General features: G+C 35.9%; 1 protein-coding gene across 2 annotated transcripts in view; it reads left to right on the plus strand.

Moving 5' to 3' along the window:
• Nucleotides 1-25,940, plus strand: part of DST (dystonin) — a 313,178-nt gene that overhangs the window by 246,363 nt on the left and 40,875 nt on the right. For both annotated transcript variants that reach the window (XM_082481488.1, XM_082481487.1), the window contains 16 exons: nt 117-201; nt 1,306-1,547; nt 2,556-2,762; nt 6,568-6,687; nt 6,863-6,970; nt 8,741-8,959; nt 12,025-12,228; nt 15,076-15,307; nt 15,660-15,886; nt 16,555-16,677; nt 17,450-17,551; nt 19,546-19,647; nt 20,815-20,988; nt 21,796-21,951; nt 24,337-24,534; nt 25,021-25,149. In XM_082481488.1, the coding sequence (XP_082337614.1) occupies nt 117-201; nt 1,306-1,547; nt 2,556-2,762; nt 6,568-6,687; nt 6,863-6,970; nt 8,741-8,959; nt 12,025-12,228; nt 15,076-15,307; nt 15,660-15,886; nt 16,555-16,677; nt 17,450-17,551; nt 19,546-19,647; nt 20,815-20,988; nt 21,796-21,951; nt 24,337-24,534; nt 25,021-25,149 (2,628 nt within the window). The remainder of the gene's footprint in view (nt 1-116; nt 202-1,305; nt 1,548-2,555; nt 2,763-6,567; nt 6,688-6,862; nt 6,971-8,740; nt 8,960-12,024; nt 12,229-15,075; nt 15,308-15,659; nt 15,887-16,554; nt 16,678-17,449; nt 17,552-19,545; nt 19,648-20,814; nt 20,989-21,795; nt 21,952-24,336; nt 24,535-25,020; nt 25,150-25,940) is intronic.

Consider the following 25,940-nt stretch of genomic DNA (forward strand, 5'->3'; position numbering starts at 1 on the left):
TTTCCATACTTAATTTCTTTTTCATTAATATATTTTAAAATGGCAATATGCTTATTCCAAGTAAAAATAATATAATTTGTTATAGCTGTGCTACCACAAATGGTCTTTTCTCTTAGGATCTTCAAGAAGAGATTCTTCTTAGAAAACAAAATGTTGATTTGGCTATACAAAATGGCTTAGAGCTTCTCAAGCAAACAACAGGTGAGAGCTTTTTTCTTGTACTTGTAAGTGCTTATGAGAAAATTGAAGTGGAATATGCAAATGTTTGTTCATATTTGCTGGTTAAAGCAGTTGTAGTTGTTTATTTTAATAAAGGTTTGAGGTCAAGGTAAGATGTTTTTGGGCCAATTTTACTATTAAAGTCAGTGAGCGAAAGTCCTTTTTTGCTTGTAGAGAATTTGGCCCTTGAATCCTTCATTATTTTTAGTGGAAAATTATTTTAGTGAACCTGCATTCCATTCCTAATAGCGAGTTATGGACATTACTCATAATGGAGGGCTGTTTGGCAGTGGACGCAGTCAATTCCCTGCAGGCATCCACAGATGAACAAGATATTAGACTACCTTTTACTGCAAGAGGAAAGCTTCGGCCATTGGAGCTAATACTGTGGGAAAAGTTGCATTCCAGTTGTACACAATGTGTCTGTTCTGTAGATCAACATCTGTCTGGATGTAATTCTGAAGTTCTTGAACTCTTTAAGACACACATATGGTTGGGGGTGGGGGGTATCCTTTTCTGTTCCAGACTTAGACATTATGCAGTCTATAATGAAATCTGAATATACGCTAATAAATTGCAGTAGGGTTTTTTTTGTTGTTTTTTTTTTTTTTTTTAATTTAGCCTTTGAGTTGTGTTTCAAATGGATAGTAATGAGGGTGGACAGTCATGTCAAATATTACTGTAATTGGAAAATCTAGATAGTATTTTGTTGGGGCTTTTTTCCTTCACATTTTCAACAACACTTTTATAATCTTTGGTTTTTTTGGTCTTTATAAGAAGTATTGTGAATTTAAGGACGGATTTTTTTAAAGAACGTTTCTGTTAAGTTCTTACTTTCTAATAGTTTAGTAAAGCAGAAATAAAGACAAGGACAGATCCTGAGCTGAGGTAAGCTTTGTAGCTCTGTGGTCTTCAGTGACGGTAGGATAATTTACAACAGTTGAGGATTGACCTTGTCATCTTGTTTAGGTTATTTTATAATTTAAATACTGAGATTTCTGTAGTGGGTGGGGTTTGGGATTTGGGTGATCTTTTTGCTGTTAAATATTTGTGATCACAGGCAATAACACCCCTCTGATATTTTAGGTGATGAAGTTGTTATAGTTCAAGATAAACTGGAAGGCATTAAAGCGAGATACAAAGACATTACGAAATTGAGTTCTGATGTATCCAAGACCTTAGAGCAGGCTCTGCAGCTTGCAGGTCAGCTGCACTCAACTCACGAGGAACTCTGCAAATGGCTTGATGAAGTGGAGGTGGAGTTAATCTCATATGAAACTCAAATACTGAAGGGTGAAGAATTAAGCCAAGTACAAGAAAGACAAAAAGTAGGTTTTAGAACCTGTGAGTTACTTACTGCTGTATGATTCAGCTAGGTTTTGGTTTAAGTTATGTTTGGCATGAAGTTTTTTTGTGAATAACTAATTTTGGCATCAGATCATTTGACTAAATGTAACAGTAGTTAAGAATCAAACTCACTTTCCAGAGTCATCTGTTATAATCACTTACAAAATTGGGCTGAGGTTTATTTTTAACACAAAAGCACAACATTTCCTTTTTATTTAAGCAGCTACCTAATCCTGGGAAAACTCTTAAGTTGTCAAACAAAGTTATTTTGGTTTTTAGTTGTTACATGGATAAAATACTGTAAAGTATAAAAAGAGTCAGCATTTAAAATATATATTACTAATCTTGTTTAACAATATTTATTTCAAAAGAAAAATTGGAGTATAAACTGGATGGCATGGACAACAATGGGGGGGGAGCTGAAAAAAATATCTTTCCATTAAATTTCTTATATATATATAAAAATAAATGAAAGAGCGGTGGGGGTTTCTATCCAGGTAAAAACTCATTCCTGAAGCATTGTGTGGTGATTTGATTGGAATTTAATCCAGTCATTGCTCATTTAAGGAATCACTTGAATTCATCATATTTTGCTTTATTGCATGCCTGATTTCACTTGCTGGTGATTTAGTTCCTTATTGAGTTGCAGGTTGCAATGAATATCCGTTATTTTTATTTTCTTCATTAAGTACTAACAACTCTTGCAAAATTACGAAGAATTTTAGACTGTCATACTGACTGGAGAAATATATTTAAGATAGATTCTGTAGAAAATCCTCTTCAAGAATCACCCTCTTTGCCAAATAGCTTGCAGTATCAAAAAGCTAATACAACTGAGCTGAAAATAAGTGTGCTGATTTATCCCTTTGGTTTGCATGGAAAACATTGTAGTTCTTGATTCATGGAGTGGTGGAAGAATAAAAAAAACATGCAAGCTGCATGTGTTCATCTTGTATGCTCACATGTTTAATTTAAATGGCCTTTTTCAGGAGTTGAAAAAAGAAGCAAAGAACAACAAAGGCTTACTGGACACTCTGAATGAAGTTGGCAGTGCCTTCCTAGAGCTGGTGCCATGGAGGGCCAGAGAGGGGCTTGACAAGATGATAACAGAGGACAATGAACGTTACAGACTTGTGAGTGACGCGATCTCTCAGAAGGTGGATGAGATTGATGCTGCCATCCTGAGATCTCAGCAGGTACTGAAACCTGTTCTTTGGGCAATAACAGTCTCTGGCCATGTGTACCTGAACAAAAGATGTCCTTGTTGCCAAAAGTTTGTTGTGCTTGAGCAGCAAAAGGCCTGTTTGAATGAAATGGGACTCCACTGTTAAGATATGAATTCCAGAACTCAGCTGATCTGTACACTTGTGTCTAGAGTCCTTTTTGTTTACACAAACATCAGTCTTGTAGCTAAAATTACTGTAACTATCCTGTGGCTCCTTAAGTGGGAGTTTGCTTAAGTAAGAACTGACTGACCTGTGTCTTTTGTAGATCGTGTTGCGTTAAGTAAAATATGTTCCAGATCCCCATCCAATTTTACTGGATGCAGCACTGAAATCACTAGGGTTGCCACACCTTTTAGCATCAGCTGATTGCCTAGCTCCTCTGTACTTTCCACAATTAAAAGCTGGATCATCTTGTTCAAGCTGTAGTGGAGGATTTAAATAACAATTGCTGTTATTCACATCCACCATGCTTTTCTTCTTGGGGCTCAAAAATTTAGTTATTTCATATGTGGAGGTTTCTATACATGCACAGAGGTATATATAAAGGGGTAAACTTTGAGAACTGACACTCTGATTTCATCACTAAATAATCGCATATTTAAGCTCGCTTATAAATGCATCGTAGAAAAATGATTTTTCCAGTGTCTGCCTACAGTTCAGGCGTAAAAATATCGGTGGCGATTTCTGTTTCTGCGAATAGTTCCCATAAACAGTTGTAACAGCACAAGGAGAAAGCATGTGTGGTATTTTCGAAGTTTGCTGAAAGCCAACTAAAAGATGCTGGTAGTAACTTGGATCTCATAACTGATTTTAAAAATAACTTCATGTTTCTTTTGAAGGGGTTTATATGAATATTATCCTGTGTCATTAAACAAATTCTCAAAAATGAAGGGTGGGTGATTTTTTTTTTTTTTTTTTAGTGAGCGATAAGGTGAGGTAGAAGAGTGTATGTTGGCTCTCCTTCAACTTTTCTGAATTCCATGAGTCTGTTGCATCCCTTAGCACAAGTTCAGCAGATTCAGGTCCAGGCATGAAAGGTCCAGAGCTGCTGTTCCACTAGCTAATGTTGCAAGGGCACATTGCACCTTAGTCCTGTATACCCCTAGCCTCCACTAGCCTCCACATCAGCCCAACTCACATCACCACAATATTCTTCTATACACTATATCCTATGATAAATATCAAGTGGCTTAACATGCTTCCAGTGAAGGATAAGCTACTTTCCGTTTAGCTCAGAGAAAGACCAGGCAAAATAAAAAATATTTTTGGAGAAGCTAGTGCTCTGTAAGCTTACATTGTGGCAACTTGTTCAAATGCCTGTACTATTAAAAAGTTTTGGGTGGGGGCAAAGCCACTAAGAACATGGGGGTTCATTGGGAGTAGTGTAGGGTGCGTGCTAGATGTTAATGGGCCAAAGTGAGAAATGCAGTAAGGTGTATGAACAGGTAAGCCTATTGTTTCATGTTGTGAATGGAAGCTGGAAGGCTTAATAGACTAATGCAATGCCCTGTTTTTTAACTACCTGGGCAAAATGCTCTCAGATGGATAGTATTATCCTAGAGATAAATTTAGCTGCATGTTTTAATCTTCATTTCCCAATACTGAAGGCAGTGGTCAGTGTTTCTACCCTAGTGGAGGAGTGCTACATAGAAACAGAAGGTCACATTCTACTTTTGGCTTACTTGTTGTTCTTCACTCTAAAGCAGCCATAGAGAGTGCCTTAGAAAGCATTCACAGAGCAAGTCACAACGTTATCATATTCAGAAGTCAATCATTCCTGGTTAGAAGAAAAAGTACCACAGTGAACTATGCTTGGTTAAACTGGGTGGGGATGAAATAGATGATTTTATAGTGACTCAAGTGAAGTTCAGGGCTCATAAATAACTGTCATGCATAATGGGAAGAAAACACTTTAAATTTTGGATGCAGAGAGTACCAATTTTGTGGTTTTTATTCCTTAGTGTTATATTTGAACATCACAAATTGGAAATCCTATACCCTCAGCGAATGGAGTTTAGAGTCCCTGTCCTTCCTCAATGCTATTTAACCTAGAATTTTCACCACTGTGCCTTGATTTTGTTATTTCCATTAAATATTTGCTCAGTATTATTTTATGTATCCATGGATATTTGGTATTGGGAAGTCATGTTGCAGTTAATTTGTACATCTAACGTATTTGAAATCACCTTCTTCATTTCCTTCATTTGGATCATAAAAAGACGGGCTTCAGAAGAGCTTGGTGTGAGCTGCAGTTTCTGAAGCCAGGATTAAAATACCACTGGTGCATGTGCATAGTGCTAATGTTTACAGCCATGATTGTTTTGGAACATACCTTTCTATTCAGAAGTCACAATATTTAGGACAAAACTTACTTTCTGTTTCTTCTATAAAAAATGACATATAGTGAAAAAGAATGTGCTCTCTTTCAAGTAACAAATGGATTATAAAGGCTGAAAAAGATTGACTCATAAAGAATGAAATCTCAGAACTGCTTCTTTTGTTTTTGTGTGACTCATGATTAACCACTAAGACAAGGCTAATTTAGTGGCTAAAGTGAACTCTAGCTATATTGCAGGAGCAGGGCTGTCACGGTCTACAGCCACAAAGGCACAGACCAGCAGATTTAAAACGCAAGAGGGACTGAGAATGGTCAGAAAGAGTCTTCTGGGGAAAGTGGGTGTATCAACAACAGAAGTAGCAAGTTCTAACCTAAAACATCTTGATAGATTTTCACAATAACTCAGAGCCATATTAGTGTTCAACTAATTGCAGTGGGGGTCAGAGTTTAAAACAAATAAATAAATAAAGTAGTTCTTAGTAGTTTCTACGATGGCTGTTTTGTGCATCTGATCTTCCCATGTAATATTTCTGTATGGCTTAAGCTCAAAGGTGCCCCTGTTGAGTACTGCAATGCATGTGTGCTAAGATGCATGCCTATAAACTTGAGCTGAAGAGAGGATGTGTGATTGTGTTGTGTTGGTTTTTTGTTTTTTTTTTTTTTTTTTTAAATTTGGTCTTATTTTTCTGAAGAATTAGGTCCCTATGTACTTCTTTGCAGGATCTCATGCTCTCCTTCACAAATTAATAAGAAACAAATCCTTTAAATCCTCTCATTAATTTAGTGCTTTGAGGTAATTTCTGAAACATTTAAGTGTTGACAAATAGTAGTCAAAAGTTAATCTTTTAGGAAAAGGACTGGCTGCACTCAAATGCCTGAAAGAATTTTCACATTTAATCCCAGGTCTAGCTTTGGGTGAAATCCTATCTTCTCTGAATTCGGTGAGGTTTTTCCACTGACTTAGTTGAATTGTGATTGTTTTGCCTTTATCATTTAATACCAAAGCAGCTCTTAAGATTAAAAGGATAACATCAAACAACTGTTTCTTAGCGTAATTGCAACACTAGCAGTAATAATTAACATAGAGAGGGAAAAGACACATGGAAGGAGAATAAAATGAGAATAAATAGTCTAGGTAAATTTCTGAAATTATAACCCTTTTTATTTTCTTATGTCTGTTAGAGAGCTGTAGGCTTTGGAAAAATGTATTTGCTTCTGTTGCTTTGTCATGCTTATGAATTAAGCTGCTTGTATTGCGATCCCTCAGAACCATTTTGGGCTTTGTGTTTCATTTATATAAAACCCTCATATGGAAAGTGAGCCGCTATCTTTCAAACAATTCAAAAGTATTCTTTTTAGTCTTTAAAATTTTTGAAATGGTCATTCTAATTTCATGTCTATAGAACCGCTGAACTAATTCATGTCTCCCGCATTTAGTTTGATCAAGCAGCTGATGCTGAATTTGCCTGGATTGCAGAAACAGAAAAGAAACTGATGTCTCTGGGTGATATTAGGCTTGAGCAAGACCAGACCATGGCTCAGCTACAAGTTCAAAAGGTAAAAGAAATGCATTTTCCAACTGTCATGTTAATTATTGGCCGGCACACTCTCCATCTCGAAAATGTACTGGCATGATTTAATTTTCAGTCCATCATGATGCACTTCAAAAATAGTTTTTACTCCATGTAGTCTATTTATTTTTTTTTCTGACCAATTTGTATTGTGTTTCAAGGCTTTTACCATGGAGATTTTGAGGCACAAAGATACTATAGATGAACTTGTTAAATCTGGGGATAAGATTATGAACACATGCACCGAAGAAGAGAAACAGACCATGAAGGTAAAGTTCCTTAAATTGCAGCTACAGCAGTAGATATGCAGACAATATATAAGTAGAAGGATTCCTATAGTGTCCTTTTTAAAATACTAATGAAAAAGCATTAATTACAGCCACTTCTAGTCTGAGCATTGTAATATTAGAAGAAATGCTGTTGTGTATCACTGTCCTTCCTTCAGGATGTTCAAAGAACAAACGCTGTGTACTTGCTTCATTACCTGACACTAATTTGGAGCCCCATTTATCATCTGCAATCATGGTAAATAGTATTTTAGCCAATGGACAATCGAGCAAATAGGTATTAGGTATTTGGGATGGTGTGTGTGGAATCTGCCTTTTTATCTTCTCCAGTTCTTTTGGGTCAGTGACACTGGGCGTGTGTGTTTCTGTGCCAGATTCAATGGTCGTGCACCTCAGCGTGAATCTTTACTTTTTGTTTCTGCTGATTTCAGTGAAGACCTTACTTGCCAAGATTATTCCATCCTGTTTACTAACACAGTCCATGAAATGCATTCTTATGCCTTTGTCTATTACACACACACACACACACACACACCCCCCCGATGTTTGGGCTGTATATATATATATACAGACAGAATTTTCCTGTTGGCATTTAAGAATGGATTAGTTGTGGCGTTGTTTTTTTTTTTTTTTTTCTGAATTATCGTGAGGCTGAATATGTTGTGTAAATTTAGTCCTTCCAATGATCACCCTCCTTGAACAATACTTCACTAATTATGCTCTGCTGCAGGATCTCTGAATAAATTTGATTTTCTCTTAAGTTAATTTAAAATAGATGAGATGTTCTGTCTATGAAAGGGGGATCAGTTTTATGCGAGTATTAAATATTTGTATTTGTCAAAAATATTGTATATCTGTGTGTTAGGCTATGTTTTGTCCTTTGGATAGCATCTCTATACTTAATTTACATGCAAGACATAACAAATGAAAGGATAGCTTGTTCTGCCAAAAAAGATTCTTTACTTCACATTCGATAGCTTGCCTTTATGTCTAGTTTCTCCAAGGCTAGCATTTATGTGCATTGTCACATATAATGTTTCATAAAAATGATAACATGGGCAATCTTCCACAGGGAAAAATGTATAGCTAGTTGATACTTTCTTTTATTATCACATGCCCAAATACAGTAGATTTGTAATGTTTAAAACTTGTAGTTCTATCATTTTATTAATGGTAACACATCCTCATTAATTAATGTATGCTAACCTTGAAAATAATGTTTTGTGGTTTCTGTTGCAAGTTTGTAAGCTACAAGTACAACAGTGTACCATATTCTTTTGCCAGATTATATAGAAAAAAACCAAAACCAAAACCCAAACCCAACAGATTTTCATGTATTGTTGGTGGTGCTTTGATTCAGAAATGCTGTGGAAAACTTAGTTTCTGCCAAGTGTCATTGAAGATAAACCTCTTCAGTAAGGAAGTGGGGCGAAGATCTGCAGTCAAATCATATGCAGCTTGACTGGAAGCCCTATGAATAAAGTGTTATTTGTAAATATTAGTATCATTAAATATGTTCTAATTACTTAAGAATTTGGCAGAGTACTTTCAATTTCCTGCAATATTAATTCTGTCCACCTTAAACACTGATACTGTAGAAACTTTATCAAAACTAAAAATTGGGTCACTGTGGTTTAGTGCTATAATTATCAAAGATTGTTTAGAAATAGATTATTATATATATAATTAAAATTGTTAGGTAATAGATGTGGGAAAACATACATTGATTTTTCTGTTAATAATTTTTTACAGAAAAAAATGAAAAGCCTCTTACGGAAATACGATGCAGTCTGTCAAATGAACTCTGAGAGAAACCTCCAGCTGGAACGAGCTCAGTCCCTGGTTAACCAGTTCTGGGAGACTTATGAAGAGCTTTGGCCATGGTTAACTGAAACAGAAATGATCATCTCTCAGCTTCCTGCACCAGCCCTTGAATATGAAACTTTGAAGCAACAACAAGAAGAGCATAGGGTAAGCATTTTGCCAATTTATGAAAAACAAAGTGTCAAAATCCAAGTAGTATTCTGCCTAGAACTGTGGAGTACTCTGCTAAACGCTGAAAACCCAGACACTTATACTTCTGTTGAAAGAAGAATTATTTAAAATAATAATACAAAATAAATACATTTTCAGTCATGCCTCTGCTGTTTTCCAAACTGCATACAAACAAGCTTCTCTGGGGAAAGCAACAATGTATAAGCATTAAAGCGGTCTAAAGGGGAAAAAAATATCATTGTGCTGAGAGAACTGAGCATGCAAAAGTTAATACTTAAGAAGTATATTTAAAAGTACACATTAATGTCAGTATTAGAAGGAACCAAACCTATAAACAGAAAGAACAGGCGTGGGATGTTGTAGCAAGAAACAAAAGAAGGTAAAACTTGATTATCTAAAGAACTGGAGTACTTCCTCTCAGAACGCTGAAAGTGAAATGCTGCCTTTGTGTACAGTCTGTATGCAAATATGCACATATGTTGATCTTGTAAAAAATTTAGCTTTTATTTTGTTGCTATCATTGGAAGTAAACTTAGCTGAGCCAGGAAGATGGGCAGTTAAAGGGCCAAGAATGCATTGCTTGGGTTCCAGCTGATCCCATAATCTTTTTTCATGTCAAGTGGATTTGTTATGTAATAATTAAAAGAAATAATTGTTTACCAGAACATCACAAAATAGAGGCAACAGTGTTGTAGGCTGGCCACCATATGGGCTGTCTTATATGGAGGAATAATCAGCTGGAATAAAAATTGGTACGTTTCATATATAACTACTAGTATCGTATGGAATCAGATGTATCTCACCGAAGTTAAAAGCCTGCATGTTTTGGCACATGCAAAGCCCATATAGCTACTAGACATACCTGTCTCTCCCTGCTGAGCATAGAGTAACTAGTTTTTTTTTAATTTTAGCTGACTCAATTAAGTGACTCAAGTTAGATAGGATGAACCCTGGCTTCAAAGTCTTGTTTACTTTGAGACCAGTTAATGAAGATATGCTGCTCTTACGTACTGGTAAACACTGGGTTCACCCATTTGTCTTCCTATTATGTCCACAATGAACAAACATGCTATATTAAGACTAGCTATATAACATGAGCTTTACAAACTATCTTGATTAGTCACCAACCAAATCATGCTTGCTTCACTTACAGGATTGTTCCCCATCTACTTTAATCATTCGGCTTGCATGAGAGGCCCTTTAGATGAGCTTCTACTTTTGCATTTTCCCTGGGCTATGCCATTAGCCGAGATTTGTTTGTTAAGTAGAAGATTAATGTCAGGCAATTTTAACACGTAATCTCATCTGTAATACTTGTTTACTGGAATTGTTTACCCAATAGTAGATTATGGACAAGATCAAATCATTTATTGTTCTATTAAGGAAAAAAAAGGTTCTGAATGTGAATCAAAAACTGTTTTCTATATTAACTTACTTTTCTGTTCTGATGTATTTACTGATGACTGTCTTTGTTCCAACTCATGGAATTCATAGAGTTGATTCTGTGTGAGTAGCATGCAGTCAATTTGGTTTGAACTGAGCCGTGGGGAAAGTACTAACATAAGGTTTGGACCCAGAAATGTGTACTCTTGTGGCCTTGTGTCAAATCATCTATTTGCACAAAAATAAAACACACAGAATTATTTTCTACAAACTTTCAGACTGTTCTTAGTTTCATCTTTTCCTCTTCTCTGCTAATCAACATTATTTTTCTTCTTGCAAGGTATGCAAAGTGTTACATTCTCAGCAAGTAGCTCGAGTCAGGGGCTTTTGTATTTTCATTGCTGTTCTGTCATCTAGGGGCTGTAGAGAGTCAGGGTCACTGTCTTTTCAATCTTCTCAGCCTCTCCTCTTCTGGGGAGGAGCAAGTAAGCAAGCCAGTATCAGGATTTCTTTTTAAGGGAAGGACCTTAGTTGATGAGAAGAGGATTTATTTACACTGAGACTGATATAGGCCCTTTTCTGTGTCTTCATTAATTTAAACAAACTCTGAGCTGAGAGGAACAGAGCATGTGCCTCTCATGTTCCTGCACAGGGGCCATAGGGTAGAAATTGCGTGGAGTTCACAGCACCAGAAGGGACAGTGCCTCACAAGACAGTGGGGTTTTTCTGAAAAGGGAGGAATGAGCTCAGAAAACAAATAAAACTGGAGGGAAGAATCGTGCTACTCCCACAAAAAACCTTTCCCTTTTGTCAGATCTATGGGTGCAAGTAAACTAAACCAAAATCTTCAGGCAAGTTGGAAGACACCTTGTGACCTTTCAATTCCACAAGCTTCTGCAGTCTTCTGTACAGTTTTGACTTACTTAGGGAGTAGATGATGAAAGGGAGTAGACAGCTGAGATCAAATTTAATTTACTTAATTAATTACTTGTTAAACTTTGTGTCAGATAAGTAATAGCACTATTGTGAAGACAGAGGGGTCTTGGGGCTAGAGAGGAGGCTGCTAAAATAGGTTGATAGGTCTCTACTAATCACTCTTCCTTGTGCTTTTGTCCTTTTCACTGATTTCTTTGACTCTTCCTTGTACTGGTTCCCTCTTCTTAAAGGAAGCATAATTTGAATTAATATTCTTGCAGTGCCAGTACCTCTTTCTGTGATCTTCAATGGAAGACTTTGCGGCAAGTGACAAATACCGACATGAAAAGTATATATGTGGTAGTGTTATGTACGTGTCTGGAATATTGTTGCCGTTTCTGTCATTATAGGTACTATATGTGATGGAGAGTGTTTGTTGCCAGCATCATATGCATAGTTTGCATCTTCTATTTTACCTGTAATCATATGTCCTACAAGAGTATTGCACAGACCTTTCCAGTGTCTCTAATTGTGATGTTTCATGCCTGGATAGTTCTGTGTTGGAATGGAAGCCATCACTGGCAGAGCAGTCACTAACTTCTATTTGATATTATTTGTGCTTTACATTAGGACGAAGGGTATTTGTTTGGAATTTCTTGCCAGCTGGATGTGCTAGAAGTGTGGACAGCTGTAATGTGGTGGTGCAAGCATAAGAAACTGATAAGTTGTTTCGTTTGTTATAGCAACTGCGTGAGCTGATCGCTGAGCACAAGCCTCATATAGATAAGATGAACAAAACTGGGCCTCAGTTGCTGGAGCTGAGCCCAGGAGAAGGTTTTTCTATCCAAGAGAAATATGTGGCAGCTGACACCCTTTACAGTAAAATTAAGGAAGATGTGAAAAAGCGAGCACTGGCACTGGATGAAGCCATTTCTCAGTGTACCCAGGTATCAATTTAAGTTTAAAGTATAATTGGATTCATTCAAATGGAAAGATACACAGACATTGTCCTCTTACATGTATATATCAAGACTAAACTTCTGTTTTATCTGTATTTTTCAACCTAATGGCCTGTGAAAGTTTATATCACTGCTTACGGCATTGATTTTTCTATTTCTTGAGGGGTTATAATTTTATATATTGGTCAGTATTAAGACTGCTGCCATTGAAAAATGTTATTGCTTCTTAATTTTGAAGTAAAAAAAGGAAAAATTGGTTTAAAAATGTGGGATTTTATTTTCATTTATTCCGCTCTCTCTTGCTGGTCTGTTACTAGCTGATGCTCCCTTTGTATATGGATGTCACTGTTCAGTTAACTTGAATATAGTTGCATCTTGAACTTGACAGCTTTAGTAACAGCTCGTTGCCAATGGAACTAGAGGGTGGTTTGGCAGTGGTAATAGCGTTTGGTCTTCGTTGCAGACCCACAAGAACTTACCGTAACATATGCTTGAACTGTTACGTAACAGTATTGTGAGCAAAATTAGACCTCACAAAATTTCATCATAAGCATAAAATTCAGGTGAAGTCCCTAAAAGCTGCACATCTTAGATTCATCAGCAATGAACCTCGATAGGGTATTGTTAGGTGTCACATTCTGGAGACTTTTAAATATAGACTTAATTGTCATTAAACCCAAACTAAAATTGTTTTACTCAAGCCCAAATTCAGAAAAGAACTCAGTAAAACTGTGTACATGAACCCATACAAAAACCTGAATAAAAATGTTTTGTTCTGTACTGCATTTTTTTATAGGAAATTCTCCTTTTTCTCTGTTTGCTGAAGATTAAGTGCTATATTCTGCTCAGGCCTCAAATACTAAATAAAGAAATACACCTTGAACTCCTCATCAATTCTACATTCTAAATAATTTTTGTCATAGGTCATTGTACTTAATGTCATATTCCTAGGCCCTGCAGACTGAGCTTAAGAAGCTAAGGAAAAAAAAGTGACATCAGATATTATCCTGCTTTTGAACTAGTTATAGACATTATATTATACTTTAAGTCATTCTAAACACCTTCCTTATTCAGACTTCTGAAAGATGCCTGATGACTTAGATTCAGTGTTTTCTTTATCTTAATACTCATGGAGCTGCACATTTGAAACTCAAGATACTTACTTAGCATTCGAGTCCCTGCTTTGTATGTGATAGACATTAACGTGTACTGGCTAAGTACAAAAAGCAAGAATAAAAATGCATTCTTTGGTAACAGCTAGAATATAATCAGATGTTGAGAAAATACTTAATTATTTGTGCAATACTTTAAGGTTCATTTTCTATACATAAATGTATATGCAGATGACGAAGCAAAACATTGTAACACCCAGAATGTAATTTTATATAATCTACTTTTTTATTAAGATACATAAATATATATTATCAGGCCTCTGTACTGTGATGGGTAGGTCAATGTTTGTCTAGACAGTCCTGGAAGAATAATTATTTAACTCTTCAGGTTTTAAATTATATTAAATTGCGTTATGTATCAAAGGCAGCACATAACCTATGGAGCCAGAATGAGAGGTTGTAATGACTTGCATTTACTTCCTTTTAAGTTTTAAAACACCTTGTCTCATTCATTGAAGTATGAGTACAAGGATGCCTACTGAACGTACTGACAATTTTAAAATGTAATGTATATGTCCTAAAATTAGACCCGAATATTGCCAATGTAATTTCTGTTTTTATCACTTTTGTAAGATTTTGTTGCCGCAGTCAGCTTTTCAGAAGTCTTGAATGTGGGAAGGCTCCTTATCTTTCATAACACATTTTGCTGGCTTGTATGGTATTCACACTTCTAACAAAATCACTGAGTCCATAACATTAATCACAGAGTTTGATTTGAAGTGGGTTGTATGGTGGGAAAAAGTCATTACATTTGTATTGCCTATATTCCTTTGAATAGAAAGGATGTAGCTATTTGTTCACATAAGGTAATCTTGTTTTGCTGTGCTGTCTCTAGCACCTTTCCCAAGTGTAGTCAGGTTTGCTTTTTGTAGATCCTGAAGGATCATTAAATGCACTCACAATTTACTAATTTCTGTAATTTGACAGGGGCATTGTGATGAGATATTTTTAGGAGTCTCTCTGGATCCAAAAGCATATAGTAAAAGCTAACTTTAGACCTATACCAATGGATGAACCATATTAACATAGCTGTAATTGAGTTTCTGGGCACCTACCTGGGCTCAGTCAAATGTGGGTGAGCATAATACATGCCGTTGTGTGCTTTTAGTTGCAGAAAGTAACATTCCTTTACTGCACTAACAAGCATCACCTGGGCACTAACAAATGTCTCTTTGAATGACCTTACATATCAAATCTTAATCAGTGGTTATATGCCAGTATGTTGGTTCTGATATGAAAAAGTATGTATTTAATATTAAGGTAAATAGCTTTCTAAAATGATGAAAACAGAAAGCCATGGCTCTCCAAAATAAGGTACAAACTACTGTATGAATTATGCAGGACTAAATGCAAGTAGATTCTACCATATGTATAGTATCTTCAGATGGAGTGTCTCAAGACTGAACCCAGACTTCATAGTAAAATTCTTAAATCTGAAAGGAAGTGCCATTTTGCAAGGTCATTTTTGTAATTTAGATATTCAAAGAGGGGGAGAACCACGAAAGGTGGTATTGCAAGTTGCATATACACGTGTTGGATAGAGATACTAAATACATTAATTTTAAAGTACCATTTTCCAATAGAATTTCAGATGCTGTTTTTCAGTTGTTTTTTTTTTCCTAATTTCCCTGCTGCTTCTTTCTGTCCTTTACCACCCTCCCAGTTTCATGACAAGATAGATCCAACTCTTGAGAGTCTGAAACGCATAGTTGAACGTCTGAGGCAGCCACCTTCGATCTCAGCAGAAGTTGAGAAGATTAAAGAGCAAATCAGTGAAAATAAGAATGTGTCCATGGATCTGGAAAAACTTCAGCCGGTGTATGAGACACTTAAACAGAGAGGGGAAGAAATGATTGCTCGCTCAGAAGGAGCTGATAAGGATATATCTGCTAAAGGTAGTAGACTGAGGAAAGTTTCATGTAGTGGAAATGCAGCAAGCTGCAGCATATAAAAAATCTTCATTTCTGATGACCACTAATCTGGGGATTGTGTTCTCCTGGAGAAGCTGCTAAAGATTTATAAAAGCAAAGCATTCATTTAAAATAATTCATCATGCGTATGACCTTTGTTTTATTTTTAAAGGCCATGTTGGTTGTTTCCACTTAACATTATAAGGAGTCCCGTAAAGAAACAATTTTGCAGTCTAAATTTTATGCGTACGTTTTATGTTTCTGCTGTAGAACTGTAGAAAGATTTATGTCCAAGAATTGTTTGCCAAGGTAGTAATCTAGTTCCTTTGTTGTTTAGCTGTTCAAGATAAACTAGACCAAATGGTCCTCATTTGGGAAGACATCCAGACCTTGACTGAGGAAAGGGAGGCCAAACTGTTGGATGTAATGGAACTAGCTGAAAAGTTTTGGTGTGATCATATGGCTCTTGTAGCTACTATTAAAGATACTCAGGACTTCATTCGAGAACTGGAGGGACCTGGAGTTGACCCATCTGTAGTCAAGCAACAACAAGAAGCTGCTGAGGTCAGTTGAAAGTATTTTATTTACAGTATACAGAGAAAAGACAGAATTACTATGAAGTGCCAAAGGAGAATATTTTTGTAGAGATGAAGAGGGATAATTGTATAGAAACGTACTATAATGATATCTCAAGAGACTGTGGTAAATAACATGTATCAGTGCGTAATTGCAATGAGCATACAACATGTGCCTGTCATTACATTTACATATCTGCTTATAAACATGTATATAATAAGCATGTCAGTGAGACTTTTAAAAGTTATACATACTTTAGATTCCCTGAGTAATACGTAACATCTAAATGAAAGGTGTACAGATGTATTGTGCTCTAAGCCTGTAATTATTTATGCTGATAGTTAAAGATTTGAAGGTTGAATGATAACCTCTGAAAAAGAAAACACTCTGATTAAAGAAATCTAATTGAAAACTTCCTGTTTATTTTTTTCCATCTCAGGCAAAATGACATCATAAGCCATTGTTACATTTTAGACTGTCACTTGATTTCATTCTGACACTGCAAAGGATACTTGTATTTTAAGCATCCAATTGTAAGACCAGGTGACTTTAAAGAAAGCAAAGGTCAAATCCTGCCATGTCTTATCTTGAAAACAAACTGTACATAGATTATTAAATTTAGTATTAGCAGCATTGGATTTTTTTTCTCTTTGTAGGCTGTTAAAGAAGAAATTGATGGACTACAAGAGGAACTAGAAACAGTTGTGAGTCTTGGCTCTGAGCTTAGAGCTGCTTGTGGAGAGCCTGACAAACCTATTGTCAACAAGAGTATAGATGAGGTATGGGAAATGCAGATGCTTAAATCTGTTACGTTAGATGCTTGTTCGGCTGAAACTGGTATATCCTCCCTGCCCCAAAGAAATTTTGAAAATAAAATTTTTGTGGCAAAAGTAAGATATCCCTGAAGCCTTTGTGTTAAAGTAAGGTTTGTATTCAGGTAAGTGGATCTTGTCTCACATTGGACTGGAATGTACAGACAATTTTATTTTATTGATTTATGGGTTAAAAGTTTTGTAAAAGACAGAAAGGGTTTGGTGTTTTGTTTTGTTTTTTTTTTTTTTTTTTAAATACTGATTAATACAACAGATGGCTACTTTTTGCAACAGTAATGCTAGAATAAATTTCAGATATATCTGGTTTATGCCAAGTGAGACATCTTAACTGAGACAATCCTGTTTGGATGACTACAGAGTATTTTTAGTGTCTCAATTGTTCAACAATGTATGTTTCTTTTAAGCTACCTTTTTTATAATGATGGAACACCAAATGATTTAATAATAGTATTTCCCATATTAACTATAATCCCTGTGTTAATAAAAATATTCAATAATCATTATTGAAGTTTACAGCTTTTGTAATCCAGAACCTCTAGTGTATTCTGAAGGAAAGTAACTACGCAGTGATAGGGAGAACAAGAGTGTTAATATGGAATGAATATGAACTATTCATGCTGAGTTTATTGGTGTTATTGATCAGTGAATAAATAGTGCATGCACATTATACAGCAGTAAAATTCTTCTGTCCACTGGAGTAAATTGCACTTACTTGCAGCTGAATTCTGCCTGGGATGCCTTAAACAAAACATGGAAAGAACGGGTAGATAAGCTTGTTGAAGCTATGCAGGCGGCTGTTCAATACCAAGATGGACTGCAGGTAAGATGGTGTGATACACCTAACCCAGTCTTGAGTCAATAGGATTTAATGTGTCTTTAATAAAAAAGGTCAAGTGATTGGGAAGGTGACATGTATCAGTCTGATCATAGCCACTATTTTCTTCAGTAGGCAGATATTTTTTTCTCAGGGTTGGTTGGGTTGTGGGTTGTTTTTTTTTTTTTGCATTAAAGAATAAATCTATTTGGGTAGTTTTCTTTATGTAGTTGTTCATATATTGCACTATGTTTAGATTTGAAATTAATGTCCCCATGTTTATTGATAAAAGCAGAGGGTTTTTGATACCACACAAATTCACAGTAATTGTGCTCACTTTTTCTTGTGATAGTCAGTACTTTACATGATAGGCGAGTTGAAGTTGTGTCATGTTTACATGATCTGAAAGGAACAGAATACAGGTCCATATATTCACTCTTTGAGTGGAGGACAGTGAAAGAACTTCAATTTTATTCCAACTTTTTATAAGTCAAATATTTAAGTTTGAATATTTTAGGGAAAAAATATTAACATAATGTTAGTATAATTTATCCAGTCACAATACTTTAGAAGATGATACCTTTTTTAAATTCTGGTAAATTTTCCAGCAGTTTTTTAAGATATCTTTTCTGTATATGTGCTGTATTTTTTTGTTGGTTTTTTTTTTTTTTTTGCATATTCTTTGCACGTTTTGGCTGAGTGGCAGGCCTCATATCTTTTGTCAGTGAATGGCTAGAAGATTGAAACATTTGAAAAGATTTGATGGTCAGATTTTGCAAAACTTTTTGCTCAGTGGAATTACTATCTTTCTTTGTTCATTAAATCTTTAAAAACAGCGTTTCACGTGACACTGAGGGCAGTTGCTTGTGTGGTCAGTGCAGATCAAACAGCACTCATTAATAATAATGCAGCGTGCTTGTTTTGCAGTGCACCCTCACTCTGTATGAACTCCAGGTTCTCTTTTTTCATACTGCGCAGAGATTGACTTGTAGGGTTACATTAGGAACATTGCCATTGGTTTGAGTGCTTTGTATTTCCTGTGGCTGTACATTGTACATCCTGCAAACTTGGTACTTTGTGAAAGAACTGTATTTAAATGCCTTCTTATGCTCATTTCAATAGACAATATGAAAAGTATTGTGAACGGACTGTTAGCTACAGCTGCCTCATCCTGTTGGGGTGGTTCTCCTTTTCTCAAGGAGCTGTGTAGCAGTGGGCAGCTCTGACAAGCTGTCCTAAGCCTTTCTCTGTAATGAATCACAGATAACAGGCAGGAGGAAAAAGGCCTAGCAGAGAGGTATCTTTTCCCCATTTAATAATACCCAGATTGACACAGGCATTCTTAATCTTTAAGTGGCATATTCTTGAGGTTGTTCTCCATTATATCAGGAGCAAAAGTGTACCCACAAAGTCTGAGAACTGGGGAGACTTCATTTGTTTTTTAAAGTTATCACTGCATTATCCTATCGAGATACAGTCAAGCTCAGCTATTGCCCATCACTACACTATCTAATATGTACTGAATGGATTGTGTTCCATGTTCCTTACACAGATAAAGTCCTTCAAAAGAAGTTTGTTTGTAATCGTCATTTAAAGTGTATTATCATTCAGCTACCACCTTCCATCTTTGCTCCAAAGGACTGCAGAACAGAGTTTGTCTTGTATTTACCTTTCAGGGTATTCATTAAATTGCTGATTTTACTCAAGAAGTAGAATACTAGTCAGCGTGAATAGCAGTGGCAGAATATTACTGCTTAATAGAAGTTCAGTCTTGCAGCATATACATCCTCGTAACCATTACATGGAGTACTTCAGTTAATATTTGATCCCTTGTATTGCAAAGAAACCTAGGTTCTGCTGAAGAAAGCCGTTTTCTTTCAAAGAGCACAGCAATATTGTTCTTTGGAGAACAAAAAAAATTATGATATTTTACTTAATACAACTTTGAAATACAACACTATTTCTCTGCTCGTGCTTCAATTTCATCCTGTGATTTTCAGGCAATATTTGACTGGGTAGACATTGCTGGCAGCAAGTTGGCGTCTATGTCCCCAGTTGGAACAGATCTGGAGACAGTGAAGCAGCAAACCGAGGAACTTAAGGTATGAACTAGGAATTTATTTCATTTATATTTTCAACTGTCTGCATTTTTTCTCTGTAGTTTAGTATTTTTATGTATCTTTCAAGAGTCAAAAGCCATTTTCATTTTCGATTTCTAGTAAAAAAGAATCTGTATGAAAATTTCAGATAACATTTCCTTGCAAACTTTTCATTTGAAAATGTGTTTCATTTTAAAATCTATTCCGAATTTTGGTGAGACTACATTTTATTTTGTGAATATGTTCTGATAGCCAAGAAATACTTGTAATAGCATTCCTTCTCTTTGAAAGGCTGTGAGGTTATTTTGTACAGGTTTCTTTTGCTATGACTTTTTCATTTTCTGGTTTCTATCATAAACAGCTTCCTTGAAGCTCTGAGAGAATGCCTCCAAAGCTTCACTTTTGCCATTACAGGCTTTATATAAATGCTCACGCAGATCACAACATTCCCAGTACATTAGTAAGCTGAAAATCAAACTTTCAGGCTAACATAGAAACCTGTGTGTATGGATCTGAGACTGAGTATGCTCCTAACATCAGTAGGCTGTTGTGCTATGTATAAAAAACAGGGATGTATAATGATCAGGGAATGTCCTTGGTTTTGTTGCTCACTTGTACTTTTTTTGTCTGTGGGCAGGTTGTGTAATCTGTCTATTTTATGATGTAACTTCAAATGAACCATAATCTTACATAGTTCAGAACGCACCTATGTGAGTTGCATTCAGACTGCTATCCAAGTTGTGTGTACAAGAGAGGGTGTTCTACTAGAGAAAATTTGCTTTCAGATCTTTTGAAAAACAATCCTACTTGAAGTTTAAAGGACTGTATTATCACAACCACAAGAGCTAGAAGTTACTCAAAATACATTCTGCCTCTTTTACAGACCAGGGAGATCATTGGAGAATACTTTCCTATTGGGCATCTTTATCATCCTCTGGCCACAGTTAGCAACATCTGCTAGAATATTGACATTGTTGCATGTTTTCAGTTAGCTGGGACTGCCTGGGTTGTCAGTGTCTCACAAGCATTTTGACCCTAGAATACAACTCCCCAAATTTATGAAAGTTGACAGTGGTGCATTAGTATTGTAAATGCTGCTGTACTGTGCCGTATTCAAGAAGGTCATTGCTTGTGATAGGTTTATGTGTATTCTTCTTCCGTTTACCATAGCAATTTAAGACAGAAGCTTATCAGCAGCAGATAGAAATGGAAAGACTGAACCATCAGGCAGAACTACTGCTGAAGAAGGTAACAGAGGAGAGTGACAAGCACACTGTTCAAGACCCTCTCTCAGAGCTCAAACTAATGTGGGACAGCCTAGAAGAAAAAATTGTAAATAGACAGGTAAATAAACTTGAAGGTGGGGGCTTTATTCATGACTTAAATTTTTGAGAAAAGCTTTTTATTATGTATAATGTTTGTATCAATTTACATATTTATTCCTTTTGGTTTGGAAATTACAGAACTATATATAATATAATTTGAATTTTACAATTTATTCAGTTGCTTTTATGGTTTCTAAACCCTTAGCAGTATTTTTTGTCACTTCCTTTGTCAGCAATGCCATGTCAAATCATTGTTATTTCAATTATTTGACATCTTAAGTAGCAGTTGAAAACATGTTTATATGTGCAAAAGTAATATTAGCTGCTGAACTGAGCACTTTAAAAAAAAAACCCACAACTTAATCTTAAACTATATCAGTTTCTTTCCTTAAATTATCAAAGTGAAAGAGAGATTTAAAGATGCAGTGCTTTGAAGTGTATTTTTTTCAAAATGGAATCATTTAATGACAAAGAAAAGGTTTTAAAAAGATCATGCACCAAATTGCATTTATATTGAAATTCTGTTTTAAGTCATAAAAAACTACTGTCATATCTCTGATGAGAGAACCTCCAAACTTAACTCTGCTCTGGTCATGTGGGGTCTTCGAAGATTAGGAATTTAAGCCTGGCATGTAAGCCTTTACAGTGGAATCGCTAACTCAGCTCTAACTATAAGGCAGTTGCTTGTGTTGGAAAACTGTTTTTCCCTGGGTTTTATGATATCTTATGGATGGACTCCGCTCTGGATTATGGTGACTAATGGTAATATAAGCCAATTCAATAGCATTGTGAAACCGTTTTATTGTTAATTTTGTTTTTACTATAGCACAAGCTGGAAGGTGCCTTGTTAGCCTTGGGGCAGTTCCAGCATGCCCTGGATGAGTTACTGACGTGGCTGACGCATACAGAAGACTTGCTGAATGAACAGAAACCCGTGGGTGGAGACCCCAAGGCTATTGAAATTGAACTTGCCAAACATCATGTATGTGATTATAATGAATATTAACTGAAACGTTCTTTTGATGTTTATCTTAGTGACGAGACTTGTAGTAAAACTTAGCACTCGATAAATAAGTCTCTAGAGATTTTCAAGATGCAGATTATAGCTGAAATGCAGACTTGGAATAACTAATATCTTTCCTTTTACTCCTCTGTATTCCTTCCTTCCTTGCGTATGCCATGCAAGTGGCATAGGTTTTAGCCAAAAAGAGCAGCTCACTCTAGTCTCCACTTTTATTCACCTTAATTTGACCCCGGGAACTCAGAAGTTACTGAACCTGGTACTCTCCCTGAAGCAATAAACCGCTTGATTAGTTCTGTTTAAGCCAGGTCTCAGAAAATGCATGTGACCACTACAGATCTTTTATTCTTGTTTCTTCCTTCTCAGAAAATAGTGATTTCTTGTTTTGAATTCTGCAGGATTGTATCTCAGTTGGGTCCAACTAACACAAAGAATGCATCTCTGAAAATCTCAGCAAACTTTAGGGGTATCCATGCCCCCATCTTTTTCTTTGTTACATACAATGTAGGGTTTATTTATTTATTTTTAAAGTATTTTTACTGATAATTGTGACTTTGGAGCATGTAGAAGAATGCTTCTGTTGTGCCTTTATTTTCAAGAATATCTCCCATGAGCAAGAGGTCTTCTCTACCTCTTTGTGTGATTCGATGCTATTCATGATGATATGTTCTTTCTGGGCCTGAAGACTTCAAACTCATGTCATAAATCCTCTCCTTTCCTTTAAATCTGCCATTTAAGTTTTGGCCTGCATATGATTTGAAAAGTATTCAGAGTCCATTTTGGATTTAGAGGGAATTGATTGAAATTGACAATACACGGATAATTAAGGCATTTTCATTGTGGTAATGCAGCTGTGGAGCTTCTGAAGTCTTTTGTGTGGTCAGTTGGAAGTTGAGCAGAATAAAACATGTGTGACTACTGTTAGAAACAGGCTCTTAAAAAAAAAAAAAAAATTACAAATCCAGCTTCCACTTCATGAACCTTTTATAGTCTTATTGAACGGAAGTGTTTTGCTCTGAAGAAGCATCCAGACATCATTTATGACTTCACCTACCTTCAGTGCTGAGGGAGTTCAGCAAACACATGAATGAATCTGCTTCCTTTTCATAAAACAAGAGTTTATAGGTTAGAAAGTTCACACAGTAGTGCATCCTGTGGTAGCCTGGAAAAACATCCATCTCTTGAATAACTTTGGAAAGAATAGACCTCGTTCTTAGTGAGCCTCAGTAGGAAGGAAGGGATAAGATGCATCTGCTTCTGTGAATATCCCTTTTTTTCGCTCTGTTAGCAAAATAAAATAACGAATACCTTCCAGTGCTTAGCTTAAAAGAATTAAAGCAAATGTGATGCACGTTTTATATACAAGGGCTACTTGTGACTTGCTATTTCATCAAGTGCTCTGTATAGTTTATTTGAAAGTTCCTTTGTATTTAGCTTTATATTTTTTCCATATGCTAGCATTTTGAGGGAGGTGATTTTGAACCAGACCCTATGTTTATGTTTATGACAGCAGTCATAAACTTGAATTTCTTAGATGGGGTTTACCATTCCCTTGCCAGCTATTTTGCATCTTCTCTTTTTCTGATTTCTGGTATTTTAAAGCATTATCTTCTTTTTTGTTTGTTTGTTGTTTGTTTGTTTGTTTGTTTTTAATATTTCTGAAAACAGCATCTGTTTCCCAAATGTACTTTTTGCATTTTATGGTTTTACTATGATTGGTGATAACGGGTTTTCAACCAGATGGAGGAGGTGTTGTGGTGTTAGTATTACAGTCATTCCCCAGCTTTTAGCACAGTTGAAGTGTCCTGGTAGCCTGACATAACGTGAAACGAGTTGTAGACCTGAAATGCATGAAAAGATGTTGAGGCAGTCAGGTTGTTGTATGGCACAGCAGGCACATAGTATTCTTATTTCTCTCTCTCCTCTCTTCTTAGACTACTGTTCCACAAGCAATTGGCATTGCTATATATAACTGTTTTCACACCGTATCTTCAATAACAAAGAAAAATCCTATTAAGGAAAAGTATGTTGTAAATTACGGAAAGTGAAGAAATAATTCTTTACTAGCAGTACCAAAACCCTTTCATAATTTCAGAAAGAAATATATGTATTCAGAAGGAATATATTATTTTTTCCAAGATATGAAAATAAAATGTAGCATTTTGGCAGAATGGTCTGTTACTGCTTTTGATTGAAGAGACCTTAGTTATTAGCTTTAATTGCTAATACCTGTGCTGATGTTAAACTTGCCTTGTCACTGGATTAGGAATAGCTCGGTCACTGTAGTTGCCTTCATTCAATAACCTATCAACATGGCCAATCATACATATTGTGTTACAATTGTAGGTGCTACAAAATGATGTTTTAGCTCATCAGTCTACAGTGGAAGCAGTTAAGAAAGCAGGAAATGACCTGATTGAATCAAGTGCTGTTGAAGAAGCAAGTAATTTACGAAGCAAGTTGGAACTTCTGAATCAGCGCTGGCAAAACGTGTTGGAAAAAACAGAACAAAGGAAACAGCAGCTGGACAGTGCCTTGATCCAGGTGAACAGGAAATGATCAAATAAAGAGATAACTAAGAAAAAGTGTCTTTTTACGTTAAATACATAGATACATGTATTAGAAGTTGGCCTAAATCAAAACCATAATGCAGACACTCCTGAGTGTGGAGAAAATTTGAATCCAGCTGTATCTTCCACAGGTGGCCACTGTCTTTTACAGTGTTGAATCAAGACTCCTGCTTTTGGCCTACATATTTTAAAAGGATGAAACTTCTGTATGGGTATATTATTCAGGGAAGACATTGATCTCACAGTTGCTCATTTAGCCTGCTTTCAAGATTTCCAAGGGTTTTGTTTTTGTTTTTATCATTTAGATTAGATTGAGCTAGTTTAAATTTTGGGTTGTTTTTTTCCTTTAATTTCCTTCGATTATTGTAAATATCTGCTTAAATCTGTTGCCAGTATACTTTTGCATCTGAACTAGTATTAGAATGGAGAACATTTAAGTAAGCTCTATGGTATAATTTAGGCCCAAGGTTTCCATGGTGAAGTTGAAGATATGCAGCAATGGCTGACAGACACTGAACGTCAGCTGTTGGCATCAAAACCTGTTGGAGGCTTACCAGAAACAGCAAGAGAGCAGCTTAATACCCATATGGTAAGTATCAGTATTAGAATGCTTTGCAAATTGCATTTTAGGACTAACTATCTTTCAAGAGTGTTTATGGTAAATATAGAGCATGTTCTATATATCACAATGTCTGTACAGTATCTTAAAAAATTTTAATAGCCTTCAAAACAACACTGTTATTTTCACTGTAGGAAAAGTAGTCATTTGGGAGATGCCCAAAACTGAACCGTTAATAGTGTTGAGAAAGAAATAAAAGAACTCTTGCATCCTTGTTGTCATAAAGAAAAACAGAAAGTGTTTACAGATTTTTTTCAGTGGCTCCTATTCTTCTTTTCCCTTCGGTTCCCATAACTACGTTTATGCTTTATCTAAGATATGAAGATGAATCTAAAAGCGGTCCACATTAACTGGACCTTGAATTAAAAGACTCGATTCTTTATTCTTTATCTAAACAAAGCTGACATTAAAATCATCATTAGCACAGATGTAATAAGGACTACTGGCTCATATAGGGACTCTGCTTTAATTTTAAGTGGCAAGATGATCAGGATGCCTGAATTATTCCCTTCCTTCCCTTCCTTTCTTTTTGAGAAATGTTCAATGGATTTCTCCACCCTGAAGAACCATAGAGCTTAAAAAAAAAAAAAAAAAACAAAAAACCCAAAAAAAACAAAGACACTTAAACTTGATCTCTTACCTCAGAGGAAGGTGGTTCATAGTGCTCCATTTATACAAAAATCAGGCTGTGCTGTTAAGCCAGGATATAACCCCAAACCCAGTGATCTAACTCCTGTCCTTCTGGCTCAGATATAAGTGTG

This window comes from Vanellus vanellus, assembly GCF_965231255.1.
Source record: "Vanellus vanellus genome assembly, chromosome: 3".
Taxonomy (NCBI): Eukaryota; Metazoa; Chordata; class Aves; order Charadriiformes; family Charadriidae; genus Vanellus; species Vanellus vanellus.